This window comes from Myotis nattereri (assembly GCF_964212035.1).
Source record: "Myotis nattereri genome assembly, chromosome: 12".
In the NCBI taxonomy this organism is placed as follows: Eukaryota; Metazoa; Chordata; class Mammalia; order Chiroptera; family Vespertilionidae; genus Myotis; species Myotis nattereri.
In genome coordinates this window covers 74,954,508-74,971,322 of record NC_138087.1, presented here as the reverse complement: position 1 = coordinate 74,971,322, position 16,815 = coordinate 74,954,508, and the positions used below count along the sequence as shown (strand labels likewise).

General features: G+C 45.5%; 1 protein-coding gene across 4 annotated transcripts in view; it reads left to right on the top strand.

Moving 5' to 3' along the window:
- Positions 1-16,815, top strand: part of NR6A1 (nuclear receptor subfamily 6 group A member 1) — a gene marked incomplete at its 3' end in the record, with an annotated part of 172,622 nt that overhangs the window by 154,210 nt on the left and 1,597 nt on the right. For 2 of the 4 annotated variants that reach the window (XM_081103288.1, XM_081103287.1), the window contains exons 5-9: positions 2,043-2,197; positions 3,502-3,726; positions 5,613-5,867; positions 14,699-14,820; positions 16,538-16,690. In XM_081103288.1, the coding sequence (XP_080959414.1) occupies positions 2,043-2,197; positions 3,502-3,726; positions 5,613-5,867; positions 14,699-14,820; positions 16,538-16,690 (910 nt within the window). Of the gene's footprint in view, positions 1-2,042; positions 2,198-3,498; positions 3,727-5,612; positions 5,868-14,698; positions 14,821-16,537; positions 16,691-16,815 lie in introns of all 4 variants that reach the window. The other 2 variants (XM_081103286.1, XM_081103285.1) reach the window with 1 other exon arrangement.

The window sequence follows — 16,815 nt, the reverse complement described above, 5'->3', positions numbered from 1 at the left end:
TTCCTCCTAGTTGTAGAATTTCCACTCAGCCAGCCTTTCTGTGGTTCTGGATGATGTCCGTTCCGTCTTTTAGTTGTTTTTTGAAGTGGTTGTTCGAGGCAGCAATCTCCAGCGTTAACCTATGCCGCCATCTTGGTATCGCTGCATATTTCTTTACCGCAGCACTCTGTGAGGGAACCCTGAGCTATGAGGAAGGTTGTATTATCTGTAGTATCTGCTAAAGAGGAGGGAGCTAAGGCTTAGAGAACTTAAGTGACTTGCCCAGCAGTAAGTCTAATTGCATATGAGATTTGAACCCAGCTTCAAGCATTCCCAACATGTTCCATCCCCTGTTTAATGCATCAGTGATTTCCCAATGTCCTATGGGAGAGTTGGGTGCAGGCTAACTTTGACTCCCAGCTGGAATAAGCTGATGTTACCAGGACTGGCCCTTTTTACCCAGCTCAAGTTATCCCATGCCCACCGCGCTCTGTTCTTGCTGTCACCACCATCACTGAGACTGCTTTAGTCTGGGCCTCAGTAGATATCTGTAGTTTGATGGCACCATCTGTCTTCACATGTCTTAAAAAATGCAAACAGTGATTTCAGTGTTTTAAGGACCTTAAGAGGAAAGGTTTTGGGTTTGTGTGTGTGTGTGTGTGTGCAACATGTGACTGAATAAAGAAAGACAACCCCTCCAATTCAATATGCAATCCAAGCCATTTGAGACCAATCACTCAACTTGTACACCAGTTAAATGTTACTTGTTTTCCCTCCAATTCCTGTGGGCTAGCTGTGCTTTCACTTCTAAATGCCACCTGTATTTATGAACAGCTCAAAGTTTCCTTACAGGCTCCTGGAGCCAAGAATTATGTGGGTATGAGTTAGACAGACTTAGGAGACAGTGTCTTCCCATTCTTTTCATAGGAACAAGAAATAAAAATGCACCTGGCCCTTCCTCCTCAGTACTCACTCTCCTTCTGCAGGCTGAGGTTAGCCAGTTAGGGCGAGGCACTTTATAGAAGTGTTTATTTACTCCCTATGTGGTTTAGCAGCTAAAGCACTGGACTGAATATTTGGATATTTTGGCCTCTTCCTCAAACTCCTGCCCAAGCATGGGCACGCCAGTGATCTTGGGCAAATCAATTCCTTTATCTGAGCTTTCTTACTACGAAGGTTTGTGGTCGATACTTAATAAGTGAGCACTTGTTCAGTTATCCATCATGCATTTATTGAGTACTTTTTTTTTTTTTTAATCCTGTCATAGTCTCAGGTCTTATAGAGGATATTTTTATGCCTCATTACCATAAATGCTGTAAAAATAACACTAATGATGAAGATATCATTGTCAGCCTTCCATAATTTTTGCTATGGGCTAGGCCCTTTTCTAAACATGTGATCATGTATTAACTAATTTAATCTTCACATCAACCCTTTGAGATAGATACTATTATTCTCTCCACCATATATATGAAGGATTTTAGGTTCAAATAATTAAATGACTTGCCCAAGATTGTACAACTAGAAAGTGGCAGAAGTAGAAATTAGATTAGAACAATGGTGGTCTGACTCTAGAATTCATACTCTTAACCATTATGCTATTTGAACCCTCTCTCAGAATGCATGGAATTATGAGTGGACAGAAAAAGGACCTAAAATTTTGTCTAGGTGTAGTGATAGAAGGATTCACAAAGAAAGTGACATTTGAATTGGGTCCTAAAGGGCAAATAATACTTTATTATTGAAGAGGCAATTCAGAGGTAGGAAAGAATAGACTCAAGGACAAAGAGGAGTGATGAAGAACCCTAGAGGCTTTATGGCTTGAGAGAGGTAAATAAGCAAGAGGAAGGCTATGGGGAACTATGGTGCTGGGAAGCAAGCAACCAAGCCATCCTAAATTAGTGATGAGCCTGGAGAATGGGGGTAGAGGGAAGTATAGGGGTATCTGCATTTCTCTTTAGAAGGTTTGGGAATCCCCATGAAGTTGAAATAAGTTCTCAGTCTTGAAGGAACAGAAGGAATCCTGAACACCCAATCTAACATGTATCAATTCCTTCTCAAAGATATCAGAGGAAGAGATTGAAAGGATCATGTCTGGGCAGGAATTTGAGGAAGAGGCCAATCACTGGAGCAACCATGGTGACAGCGACCACAGTTCCCCTGGGAACAGGGCTTCAGAGAGCAACCAGCCTTCACCAGGCTCTACTATGTCCTCCAGGTGAGCTTCATCCCAGCATCATCTAGAGACCACCCAGAGAATGGACCCACCAGGAACCATTTGTGCTGGGTCTTCCTGCCAGTCTGTCCTAGTCATTGTATCCTTACTTCCTCAGTCTTTTGGGGTAGGGCTCATCATTTCACAACCCATTTTTGCTAAGGACCTTGAAAATGTCAGGTCTCTCCTACAGACTGATAAATGCAACCTGGGTACATACATTCTTTACCTAACAGTATAACACTTTAAATGTAGCTGTTTTCGCTCGTTTACTTTATCACTGAAATAAAACAAGCCACACTGAAGTTATAATTTCTCTGCCTCCGCAAGAGTTAAGCGTTTCACTTTATAAATTTTAAGAAATAGGGAAAACTTTTTAACCTAGTAAGACTTGCTGGAATACCAATTTGACAACTTTTGGTTCAATAATGGTACCTTAAGTTAGTTGTTAGGTGTGAAATATAGCCACCAGCTACCAGAGAAGGCATTCTTTCCCCAGAAATCTTACAGAAAAGGGATCAACAAACTGTCTATAAAAGCCAGGCAGTAAATATTTTAGGCTTCTCAGGTCTACAGTCTGGGCTCAACTACTCAACTTTGCCATCATAGTGCAAAAACAGCCAGAGACAGTATGTCAGTGAATGCGTGGCTATGTCCCAGTAAGACTTAATTTACCAAAGCGGGCCATGGGCCATAGTGTGCTGATCCTGTTACAGGAGGTGCATCTAGGTAAAACTATAGGATTTTTAAAAATAGGTTGAGAGTGGCTATATTTCTCCAAAAACAGGTAAAAAAAAGATAAGAATCTGCCTTTCTCTTCATATTGTAACCTTTATTCATTCAGTTGCTCCTTAGTTTGTTCTTTCCTTTGAATGTTTGGGGAGTTGTTGCCACATGCCAGATTTGTTTGCTAAGTGCTGGCTTTGGTTTGTGGCCTGGCAAGGCGTTAGCATGTCTCTTCTTCAGTTTTCTTAGCAGCAAAAACCAAAATACTCACCTTTATCATCATAGTCTGTTGGTATCCATTAAAAAGTCTCTAACCGTGGCACCTGTATGAAGAATTCATTTAGCCAGTATTTACTCAATATCTACTTTGCCAGTTCCTGGGTGTCCAGTGGTAACCCATACGTACACGCACAGAGCCCCTGTCTAGTAGAGGACAGGTGCATGTAACCATTCATTATGTCCCCGGCTTGATGGAGATAGGCTGCATGGGCAAAGAACACCTGAGCCACCTTCTGGCTCATTCCCTTTAGGTAGGAAGTAGACCCTGCCAGCTTCTAACATGAGACTTTTCTCTCCAGTAGGTCTGTGGAACTAAATGGATTCATGGCTTTCAGGGAGCAGTACATGGGGATGTCTGTGCCTCCACACTATCAATACATACCGCACCTTTTTAGCTATTCTGCCCACTCGCCACTTCTGCCCCCACAAGCTCGCAGCCTGGATCCCCAGTCATACAGTCTGATTCACCAGCTGGTGTCAGCTGAGGACCTGGAGCCATTGGGCACACCCATGTTGATCGAAGATGGGTGAGTGAGCCCTGCCCTCTTTAGCCCTTGCAGCTTCAAAATGCTCCCTACCCTACGTCCACCTTCCTCCCTGGCTGCTTTGTCCTAGGCTTCAGAATATGTCAGGAATAGTGAGTGATGACTCGTATTAGAGGGCGAATCTGTGCTTATCCTTGAAGTCAGTGGTCCCTCATTTTTCTCTTGAGCACCTTTTCTTATAGAATTGGGGCCATTTATCAATCCCTGGGGAATTAGGAATAAATGGCTTTTGTTTCTGCTTAGGCCTAGATAAGCCAGGCCCTGGAATGGGTCTGAGCACTTGAGCGAGAGATGAGCTATAATTCTGGGTATAATCATACATCAAGTCTAGGCTCCTTAGCCAGACACTGAAGGCACCAACTGGTTATAGCCTGTCTGCATCCCTAGCCAAAATACCAATGGAGCCTGGTGCCATGTGCTCTCTGCAGGCCTGGATGAATGGAAGAAAATACTCTTTCACTCCTCTGTCAGCTCTGCCTGAGTGGATAATAGTTCAGCCTTTAGGCTACCCATTGCTGTTCCCATTACTCCTTTGGCCTGAAGCATGTGCTGTTTGAGTATTTCCAAGCTTAGAAACCCTCCAGAAGGTATCCTGAGATTTCTTAAGCTAGTCTCTAATTTCAAAGAGGAAATTCAAATCTCTCCCTAGAAGAAGGCCACACAAAAAATTTATAAATCTGTACATGTGGGTGTGGGGAAGAGTCATGCCAAGGGGCCTTGAGAGAAAGCACACTGGGACCCCCGTGTCATCTGGCCCAGAGCTGAGAAATGTCCTGCTCTTTCCCTCCTGCCTTAGCTCAGAAGGGCTGAGCAACTCTGACTCTAGTGCAGTGGTTCTCAACCTTCCTAATGCTGTGACTCTTTAATACAGTTCCTCATGTTGTGGTGACCCCCAACCATAAAATTATTTTTGTTGCTACTTCATAACTGTAATTTTGCTACTGTTATGAATCGTCATGTAAATATCTGATATGCAGGATGTATTTTCATTGTTACAAATTGAACATAATTAAAGCATAGTGATTAATCACAAAAACAATATGTAATTATGTGTTTTCCGATGGTCTTAGGCGACCCCTGTGAAAGGATTGTTCGACCCCCAAAGGGGTTGCAACCCACAGGTTGAGAACCACTGCTCTAGTGCCTGAACTTTCACCACCAGGGGGTGCAGTGAGAGCAGGAAAAGCTTCGGAACTTGTTCTGGTCTTTCTCAGCCATTTGGCACCAGGCTTATTTTTCTACCAGACTGTATTAGGTGTGCACCAGATTCCCCTAATGGAGCTGGAGCCCTCATTACCAAAATAGAGCAGGAGTGACTGGGAATTTTCTCTAACACATGAAGCATTAGTAGACGCCAACATTAAAAGTCATAATCGCCGAGACCGGTTTGGCTCAGTGGATAGAGCGTCGGACTGAAGGGTCCCAGGTTCGAATCTGGTCAAGGGCATGTACCTGGGTTGCGGGCACATCCCCAGTGGGGGATGTGCAGGAGGCGGCTGATCGATGTTTCTCTCTCATCGATGTTTCTGACTCTCTATCTCTCTCCCTTCCTCTCTGTAAAAAATCAATAAAATATATTTTAAAAAAAAGTCATAATCCCTGGTAACTGCACACATTTCTAAGCCTCCGTTCCCCCTCAGCAACCTTTTCTCACAAAACTGCCTCTCTGGCCCTGAGTTTGCTGCTGGCCCCAGTCCTGCCCCTTTATCAGACTGAATTGAATGGAGCTGGAGATTCACGGGGATAGGCAAGGAACCCACTGCCAGAACCCCTTTGTGCCCTCTGTGCCCTAGGAGTTTCTTCTCCCTGTGCCCCCTTCCTCACCCTCTGGCCACTGGAAGTGACTTTCCCCTGTCTCTACACCTTAGATATGCTGTGACCCAGGCGGAGCTGTTTGCCCTGCTTTGCCGCCTGGCTGATGAGCTGCTCTTTAGGCAGATTGCCTGGATCAAGAAACTGCCTTTCTTCTGCGAGCTCTCAATCAAGGATTACACGTGCCTCCTGAGCTCTACATGGCAGGAATTAATTCTGCTGTCCTCCCTCACCGTTTACAGCAAGCAGATCTTTGGGGAGCTGGCTGATGTCACTGCCAAGTATTCACCCTCTGATGAAGAATTACACAGGTGAGGGCTGCTGGGGAGCAGTTCCCAAGCAACCAAACCATTGTCATCCCTACAAGGCAGTAGCCTTGCCTGGCGCTCCAAAGGATGAGCATTAAAGCCCTACTCTGCCACTGACCAGCTTTGTGACCTTGGTCAAGTCTCTGATCCTCAGGTCCTGAATTTATAGAATAGGATAATCATACAAATAACAAATGGGATAATTACAACCTCCCCACAAGGTAGTTCTGAGGAATAAATGATATTGTGCAGCAAAGCTTAGCAGAGTGCTAAGTTATTTTTATCACATCTGGATTACTGAGGTAAGATCATGTATCTGGGAGAAACAAAAATCTAAACTTTGCTTATAAAGTGAGAGGCTCTGAGATATAATTTACAATCGGAGAGTGAGACCTACTGTGTGCCAGGCACTGGGCTTGGCACTTTATATGATTGTCTTCCATGTTTGTCACAGCCTCCAGCATGATAGGTATGGTTATGCCTGTTTTATAAATGAGAAAACTAAAGTTCAGAGAGACCTGCCCTTGAAGGTTTTGGGTTTGAATCCTGAGCCTGGATTTGAACCTGTGCCTGTGCAAAGCTTAGGTTCTTTTACTGCATCTGAGATGCAGTGAGATGATAAGAGCATGGGACTGGGAGACTGTTGGTTCTCCTCAATGTTTTCTAGCATAAAGTCTCATCCCAGCTAGCCAGGATCCTTCTAACCTCCCTGTGTAGAGCAGGTCTTTTACTTACCCTGGAGACCTGGATCACATGGTGACACCTAAAATCAGGACAAGTGATCTGTTGATACAACTTTCTGGCTTATTAGTTTATCCGTATGAAAAATAAAGCTTAAAAAGACATGTTAATAATTTACCTTTATTGGATAATCCTCCTATATAATAAAACCCTAATATGCAAATCGACCGAACTGTGGAATGATAGGTTGCTATGACGTGCACTGACCATCAGGGGGCAGATGCTCAATGCAGGAGCTGCCCCCTGGTGGTTAGTGCACTCCCACAGGGGGAGCACCGCTCAGCCAGAAGCCGGCTCACGGCTGGCAACCGCAGCGGCAGTGGTGGGAGCCTCTCCTGCCTCTGCTGCAGGCGGGCGGTAAGGAGCGAGGGTCCCCAGACTATGAGAGCCCCAGACTGCGAGAGGGCACAGGCCAAGCTGAGGGACCTCCTGCTCCACCACCCCCCATCCCCTGCCCACTGCATGAATTTTGTGCACCGAGCCTCTAGTTTAAAATAATGGAAGTCATAGGATTCCAGAGCACCAAGAAAGAGGGAAGAAAAGATGTCCTCATCAATGAAAGCTAGAGAGAGTAGGATTCCAGTCCCCACACTTGTCTACACAGGACTGGGGTGCACCTCCCTCTCAATCACGTGGCAAAAAGACAAGCCGAGACTTAGGCTGAAAGCAAAGCTCCAACCCCCTCAAGCCCTGTGCACAGCAGAGGGAGGGAGTGGTGACTATCTTCCCTGTTTTCTAATATTTCCTTTTTAGTGATGCCTACTGGCTTCAGAATGATCTATAAATGGCATAGTTTTGAACCCGGCTGACACTTTGTCCTGTAAAAAGATACATCTGATTTTGAAAATGACCTAACCCCTTGTCTTGAGCCTCTAATTCATTGTTTCCAACAGATTCCTATCTCCTGCTCTGTAACTTGGGGCTGACTGAGTGTTTGGATAGCAGTTAGCCTGCTCTAATATATCAGGGTTTGCAGAGCTGACCAAGCAAGCCCTGTCCCCTGTTTGTCTGGAATCCACCAGTGCATCCTGGGATTGTCTACAAAGTGAGTCTGTGGGTTCTACTCCCTCTAGAGCAATGGCTCTCAACCTTCCTAATGCCGCGACCCTTTAATACAGTTCCTCATGTTGTGGTGACCCCCAACCATAAAATTATTTTCGTTGCTACTTCATAACTGTAATTTTGCTACTGTTATGAGTCATCATGTAAATATCTGATATGCAGGATGTATTTTCATTGTTACAAATTGAACATAATTAAAGCATAGTGATTAATCACAAAAACAATATGTAATTATATATGTGTTTTCCGATGGTCTTAGGCGACCCCTGTGAAAGGGTCATGCAGCCCCCAAAGGGGTCGTGACCCACAGGTTGAGAACCGCTGCTCTAGAGTGATGGGTGTTCCTAGGCCTTCTGCAGGTAGGCAGGGATCACTGATCATGCAGGGCTCTCTGTGGCTTTGAGTTTTATAATGCACTCCATCCCACTGCATCCAATTCCTTGTACCTCAAGAGCAAGGGAGGGGCCAGTGACAGCTGAGTTAGTGAGGAAATGTTTATTTCCTAGGAAGGCTCCTTACCAAGGAGAATCTAGAGCTACATTGTCCACTAGTAGTAGCTGCTAATCTCAGGTGGCTTTTTAAACTGAAGTTAACTAAAATTAAAAAGTGAATTCTTTATTTGCACTCGTCACAATTTCAAGTGCTCAATAGCCACATGTCACCAGTGGCTATTATTTTGGAAAGTGCAGATATAGAATATTTTCGTCACCACGGAAAGTTCAGTTGAACAATGCTGACTCGAATACATGTTGCTGCTGAGCTCTCAAGTGGGTTCAAGGATAAGAAATAGATTTGTTGTTGGGATTCTTACTCAATTATGGAAGCCTTCAATGGAAAAAATTCGAGTTAAACTGCAACGTTAGTTCTGATTCCACGCCCATTTACTGAGTACCTACTGTGTGTTGGGGGAGGAGTGTGGGAATTACAGATGATGCAGACGTGGTTTTAGACTCTGAGGTGAGAGCCCCTATTCTTGGTATAGGGGGTTGAGAGACACAGAGCAGATACAGTCTATAATCTCGGGTGATACTGGTGGAGTTTGAGGGGCAAGTGAAGATAATGTACAAGCATAGACTAGGATTCCAGAGCACCAAGAAAGAGGGAAGAAAAGATATCCTCGTCAATGAAAGCTGGAGAGAGTTCCAGTTCCCACACTTTTCTACACAGGACTGGGGTGCACCTCCCTCTCAATCACGTGGCAAAAAGACAAGCTGAGACTTAGGCTGGAAGCAAAGATAGGAATCTGTAGGGAGTTAAGTCCTCTACTTGCTGTATCAAAGAATGCTCCCAGAAGAAAAGACATTTGAGCTGCATCTTTAAGTGTGATTTTTCTTGGTAGATTATAGAGAATAGGAGGAAGGAGGACAGTAAAGCAAAGTCCTATAAGTTGCGGTCCTGGATAGTTGCTTTGTTCAGGGAGCCAAAAGCAGTCCTGTGGATTAGGGTATAGAGAGAATGTATTTGAGCACAGAGTAATGAGGGAAGAAATGACTGGAAAGAAAGGTACAGAAAAGACAGGTCATACAGATGCTCAAATGCCAGTCTAAAGAATTTGGATTTTATTGTGTAAATGGTTAGTATTAAGTCATAGGATACATTTTTTTTTTTTAAGGCCACGAAAAATTTTGGTTGCCTCCCCCCCAGAAAAAATTGGGAGAGAGAGAGATAATCATAGGGTACTTTTAAGTGGAGTAATTATATGGTCAGGTTGCATTTTAGGAAGCTCTGTGACTAAAGCTCAGGATGGATTGGTATGGACAAGGCTATCGGACGGTGGCTGGGTGGGAGGCTGTTCCTTAGCCCAGGGAAAGGAAAGCAAGGCCTGGACAAGGCAGCAGGGACTATGGGGATGGTGCAGCGCAGAGTCAGGGAGTGGCAAAGAGGCAAAGTCAGTGGGACTTCAGTGAGCAAAGAAGTTGGGGATACTGCCAGTCTCTTAGCCAAGATGATGGAGCCTGAGCAGAACAGGCTGAGAGATGAGCCACTCTGAATTTGATTTGGGGTCTGTTGAATCTGAGATGCATGTGGAACTGCCCAAGCGGTCAGAGGAAATGGAGCCATGAGAACCTCTGGAATCAAGTTCATCACTGTGAAGCAGTCCCCTCTCTGCTAGAAACCCAGGGTATGGCATCTATAATTGGCCATAGCTCTTTCCTACCTTGCCAGCTTCTGCGCTATCCCACTCCCCCAAAATGCCTTTACTTTTGCACAACTTGAGTGCAAGTGAGTTCCTGCTGTCATGAAAAGGCTTTTCCCAGATGATGCATGACCACCTCCTTTTCTCTTCTCAAATATTGAATCAAATTTATGGTGCCCATTTTCCTTAATCAGGCTGTTATCAGACAGTGAGCCTGGGTGAATTTGATTTAAAGCAGATTGTAGCACCAGCCAGTGACTGCTCCCGGCCCTAATCAAGACTCCTTCACTCTCACGAGAAGATGCCTTGCACGAGATGGGCCTTAATGGGCACTTGTATCTCAGGAGCACTAGCGGCCCCTCCCAGATTCCCTGCTCAGACCCTGGCTATGACATTCAGGAAACACACGCTTTTCTTTTTGCTGCGATCATGGGAGCGCTGATGCTGATGCTATTAATAATGGTAATAGTTAAGAATTATAGGCTGTTGATTGTGCCAAATTCCATCTTACAAACATATTTTACAACATATTTTAGTCCTCACACCACCCTAAGAGGTTGCACCAATATTATTCCAGTTCCTCAGATGAGGTTCAGAGAGGTGAAAACTCAAGGCTAGGAAGCTAGAGAGAGCTGGAGTTGAGATTATTACCTAAATCTGTTGTGCTCCAAAGCCCAGGCTCTTTGCCATTACCCTGTACTAAGTTCATTAACCTTCTCAATAGTGTGACTTTCTGGGGTGTGTCCTGGAGCTACAGTCTTACTTTTACTCCTGTAGTCTGTGTGGGTGCTCACAGGCAGTTCCTCTAAGGTTGTGGCTGGTGACTGCTCCCGGGTGTTAGGTGCTTTTAGATGAATGAAAAAGAGACAGCTGGCCTCTCCGCCCCTTAATGGGACATAACTTATATAGTGTCAGCTTCAATTGCTGACTGAATGGTCCAGTGGTTTGGGGGATCCTGACAGGAATGTTTTCCTTGTCCTCGCATGCTTGTGTAATGGGAACCCAGAAGAAGAATGGGTGTTTTTGTCCAACTTTCTGGCTTTGAATGCTGATAATTTGTAGACAGGGAATACAGGGGCGTTAGAACTGTGGAGTGGGCAGATGTGGAGGAGGCACGGCTGCAGGAGAAAGCCGGCCCATGAAACAGAGAACAATTTGTTTATCAAGGGGTGGGATGCGGGTGTGGAGGAAAGCTTTGCAGTCAGGCTGTGGATAGTGAGTGGGGGCTGCTGGGCTGGCTGCCATTCCCCACCACTGCTGCGGGTCCATGGTGGTAGCTGGTCCTAAGAAATTTGGAAAAGAGATATGTGCTTTCCCCGAGAGAAAGGGCAGAGCTGGGGCATATGCTCAGACCAGACACTCAGGAGCTCCTTTGTGTCTGTTAGTTCAAGACTCGGCCAGGAACCAGGTTGGCGCTCCTGGCTAGGGGCCTGGCTGGTAGCCACACACCTGCAGGTGCTGTAGTGCCAGAGTGAGCCCTTGGGGCAAGAGGTTGCTGATTGAGGGCGAGTGTTATCTTTGCTTGCTACACTGCTCGGCCACCAGACAGATGCTGACACTGGTGCTCAGCCTACACCCCCCTTTTTTATGCCCTACCCCATGCCATCCCTGCCTCACCCCTCCAAGCAGATACTAGAGGGAGTTTGCACTAAAGACCTTTTCCTCCCCAGAACAGAAGTAGCCAACCAAGTACTGTGATGAGGAGGGATCCTCACTCCTGGGCACATGCGTCACGGAAGCCCTGCAAGGCAGTCTGGGTGGGGCCCTGCCCGAGTTCCTGTGGGAGCACAGAGCCCTGTGGTAGTTCCCAGTTGAGAGCAAGGCAGTCAGGGAGGAGACGGTGTAGTGCTGGAAAATGGCAGGTTTGGAAGTAGGAAACTTGGGTTTAAACCTTGGCCCACCACCCCTTAGTTAGTTACTGTGTAACCTTGGGGAAGGTACCTCTCCTGCTTCTTCTCCCCAAACTTGAGGTGACATTACTTATCTCACAGGTTATGAGGAGGGTAAAATGTAAGAATGCAGTAGTCTCTGACCCTTTGTTCCCACTGTGAACAAGGAAGATGTTAGCATCCATTTTGGGAATTTGTTGGGAATATCCACTGGAATAACATATGTAGACTATTTAACAAAGGGCCTGGCAAGTAGCAGTCAATCAACAAATGGTTCAGTGGTAGATACGCTTATTTACAGTGGTTATTCAATATACTAGTATTGAAAAAAATCCGCATTATTAACCGGTACACCTAGTAAATTTGCCGAATCAGCCAGTCTGGGAAAATACCATAAAGTCATAAAAGCCATTGGGTCAGAGAGCAATGGAGTCAGCCATCGAACTTCAGATCAGCAGACTGAAAGAAACACCAGCTCAGACTGACAAGGAGCCTGACCTCGAGGTTGAGGGTCAGAGATCCGATTGGAAGGAGCTGCTGCTGCGGCTCCCCTTGGTGCTTGAGAAGTGCAGGTGCCGCTGGCCCCAACCAGAGCCAGGCTTTCCCCAGGGAAGAAAAATGGTCGGCTTGCCTCAGAAGCCAATCCCTTGCAAAGCCTACAAAGTCAATGCAGAAAGTAATAGTACATCCCCAGGTGTCCTGGACCCTTCCCAGTTAGGACCTTCTTGCCTGGCATGGGGCTGTATGATTATGTTCAGTACCAGATCTGAACACAATTACCAGGAAGCAGCCTTAGGCTGAGCATCTCTGTGGCTTGAGATGCATCTAAGACCTGTCTGGAATGCTCCTTGGTCCACAGTCCAGCCCACCTCTAGTAGGGTGGAGGCTGGCCTGACCCCAGTTTTCATAAACGCTGGCTTTCCCATTATGCCTTCCCCTCCTTGGTTTGGTGATATTTCCATCTCTGTTATGAGACACTAGGGGCCCAGTGCATGAATTCGTGCACTGGTGTGGTTCCTCAGCTGACTTGCCCAGTCCCAATCAGGGCTGGCTGGCAGGGGGAGGAACCAGGGGAGGTTGGCTGTGGGAGTGCACTGACCACCAGGGGGGCAGCTCTTGCATTGAGCGTCTTCCCCCTGGTGGTCAGTGCGTATCATAGTGACAGGTCGTAAAGGTCACTTAGGCATATAAATATATGTATTTCCATCTATGACCAGGGTATTAGTCCCCTATCCTGGCTCTCCTTTGCCTAAAACTTGGTCTTTCCTCAGGGAGCTTACGCTTAATGTAAAGAAAGGAGTTTTGAGTCTTCTCTGCCAGTGGATGTCACCTTAGATACCTGAAAAACCAAGGCCTTGGGAAATTGGTCCTGGTTCCAAGTTCTAGTTCTGCCACCACCTAGCTGCATGCTGTGGACCAGTCCCCTCTATTCTTTGAACTTCAGTTTCTTATCTGTACAGGATTGATGATAATCTCATCTCACCTGTGGGCCTAAGAAAGTTAAATGAGATAATGCACACAAAGTGCTAGCACAGAGACTGGCCTGGCACGGAGGCTCAGTTAACGCTTCCCTCCCTCCCTAGCTGAAGTCAAGGATGCCAATAAAACATGTCACTGTGCATACCCTCAGCCCTGCTGGAAGCAGTGAACCTACAGTAATACAATCAGCAGCTTTTTCTACATTGTGGCTGAGGCTCGCATAGAGTCACAAGGCAGCTGCCACTGAAACTGAAGCTGCATCTCAACAGTAGCAGTATATTAATGATGTCATATTTCTCCACACTTACATCCCAAACTCCTTTGTCCCTTGTTACCTGAGCAGGCATGCACTATTATTGTACAGAGGAGGACCTCAAAGTTTAGAGGGGTCGAATTACTTTCTAAGGGTCAGAGCTGTTTTTTTTTAATCCTCACCTGAGGATATGCTTTTATTGATTTTAGAGAGAGGCAGGGAGAGAGAGAGAAATATCAATGTGAGAGAGAAACATTATTGGTTGTTTGCCATACATGCCCCAACAAAGGATCAAACTTGCAACCTAGGTATGTGCCCTGACTAGGAATTGAATTCACAACCTTTTGGTGTACAGCAAGCATGTCAAACTCGCAGCCTGCCGGCCGCTTGCAGCCCACAACAAATATTTTTGCGGCCCAGCCAATATAACGATATATAAGAAACGTTTTAATAAAAATTTCATAACTTAATTTTTACAATATCGTTATACATAATTATTAATAACGAGCTACAACATTCGCTAACGACTGATTACTAATAATCGTGTTGCATTCATTTTCCTTACGTGCCTTATGCGCAGGCGCACCATTTCTCTCCACTAATACTCACAGCCAGTTGCCACGTCATTAGTCTTGTACTGACTTGTTTGGTGTGCAAAACAGGAAATACTTCGCTTTCAGAGAACAAGAAAAATAGATTTATTTGTGTTACGCTTATTAATTTGTGCAGTTATTTAGTGTCTGGTAAGTTAATGTTCAAGAAAAAATATTAATTTTTATTAAAATGTTCTATTATTTTATGTTAACAATTATTTATTTCAGCCCTTTATATTCAGCATGTCTCTATCGAAATAAACCTACGTTTCTATGAAAATTGAAGCTTTTGTTTTTTTGTGGCCCACATAAACTTAAACCTTGTTTATTTGGCCATGTTAGCCTTTGAGTTTGACATGCTTGGTGTACAGGATGACGCTCCAAGTAACTGAGTCACCCAGCCAGGCCAAGGTCTCATAGCTTTTACACGATGGAACTGGATTTAGATTTGATCGACCCTATCTGACTTTAGGAATAACAGCTTGTATGAGCTGCCTTGCGTGGCCTCTAGACAAACCAGGGATCCCCTGTTCTTCACTAACAGTTCTGGATTCCATTTCTCCCGAGCTCAGCCTCTTTCCTATGTCAGATGCCTTACAGAGCTGTCAGAAACCTGCCTTCCCTGGCCTGACCTCTGCTGGCATCAGAGCCCACTGTTAACACCTGTGTCTGTTCCCCAGATTCAGTGATGAAGGGATGGAGGTGATCGAGCGGCTCATCTACCTGTATCACAAGTTCCACCAGCTAAAGGTCAGCAATGAGGAGTATGCTTGCATGAAAGCAATTAACTTCTTAAATCAAGGTGAGTGCTTGGGTGTGTGAAGAAGGGCCCCTTTTTTTTTTTTTTTGCCAGTGAACATTTTCCCTTACGTTTCATGCCCCCCTTTCCCCTCAGGACTGTCACACAGAATGTGACACCCCTTATGGGTACCAGTCTTAGAGGGCCTATCAGCATTGTGCCCCTCTGTAGTGCAGGGCATGCTTTGGGTTTTTTCTTCAAACCTAAATGCCACAGTCTCTATAACTCATAGCAGAAGGAAGAGGATTCGCTTTGTTTAGTCATTTTCAATGCATTCAATGCAGACACCAAGGACAGTACATGCGTCATTTAAAATATGTACCAAGTTGGCCAGTGACTGAAGAAGAGCAGAGTGACTGATGAACCTATTGGAGATAAGGCCTCTGCGACAGGCTGGCATGCTTCTGAGTCCCCTTCAGGGCAGAGTGGGGTTCACCAAAGCTCACACACACATATCAAGCATGGCTTTTAACTAGAAGTATGCTGGATGTGATTAACGTGGAGTATTACCTGCTAAGTGTGGCTTGGTAGCTGCTGGTAAGCAGAGTACAAAGGAGAATTTGTGTTCTCTTTTTTCCAAAGCAGTGTGCGAGTGCTCTGCTCTGAGTAGAGCTGGGCTCTTTTGCTGCCTGTGACATTGAAGTGCTCTGTTTATAGTCAGTTGCCCCGTCCAGAGATTCTCGGCCCACCCCTTTGCTTACTTCCCCCCACCCCCCAACACCTCCTCCTGCTTCTGCACCATTCGTACATTGATCTGTGTGCCTCCCAGAGGTCAGGCCCTGTGGTGACCATTAAAGACATTGAAAAATAAAATAGATTCCAGGTTCCTGGCTTTAAGAATATACTCTGATGGCATGTGACACATTACTGGAGCCTCAGATTGGGGGAGAGAAGTAGCACCTACTTGGAGGAGGAGAATTCTAGTTGGGCCTCAAAGGCTGGGAAGGATTTATATGTAGAACTAGAGGCCCGGTGCACGAAATTCATGCACTCTGGCTGTGGGGGTCCCTCAGCCCAGCCTGCGCCCTCTCACAGTCTGGGAGCCCAACTTCTGGCTGAGCAGCGCTCCCCTTGTAGGAGCACACTGACCACCAGGGGGCAGCTCCTGCATTGAGTGTCTGCCCCCTGGTGATCGGTGTGCGTCATAGCGACCAGTTGTTCTGCTCTTAGGGTCAATTTGCATATTACCCTTTTATTATATAGGATATCTATATATAAAAAAGGGGTTAGGTGTGTGTGTTTAAAGAAATGAGAACTCTATCTAGAGTAGTATGAGCAGAAACCCAGGAGACCATGTGAGTATATGTACAAGCATAAATGTCTAGGTGTCATCAAAGTTCCTGATTGGCTCCAGCAAAGGGCAAATTTAAAGATACTGTGAAGGATAAATTAGGAAAGGTAGATTGTCAGATAGTGAGCAGTTCAGCATCCACTGGTGCCTATTTGTTTCAAGCCCTGTACTGGGAAGCCAGGTATGAAGTTGAGAAAGATACCACTTAGTTCTCAGGGGGCTCAGTCTAGTGATTGTCCTGTATATTTTTTATTCTTTATCTGCTTCTCTCCCCTCATTTAGAACTTTGTTCCTCCATGTCAAAAAGAGAACAGATCCTCTATGTGGCAATGTTTAATAACTTCTAACTGAAATACATATCTATTCAAGGAGCTGGTGTTTCCTCCACATTAGAAAACACTCTCATGTCCTGTGTGGTTCTCTTCCCAGATGTCAGGGGTCTGACCAGTGCCTCGCAGCTGGAGCAGCTGAACAAGCGGTACTGGTACATCTGCCAGGATTTCACTGAGTATAAATACACACATCAGCCGAACCGCTTTCCTGACCTCATGATGTGCTTACCTGAGATTCGGTATATTGCAGGTAACATTCTGGGCGCTGGCTTTCCAACCCTTCCTTGCTTCTCTTAGCTTGTGAAGAGAATGAGGCAAGCAGCGTTTTCAGATCCTCATTCCGGGCCCAAGACCAACTGCATAAAAGCAGTCCTG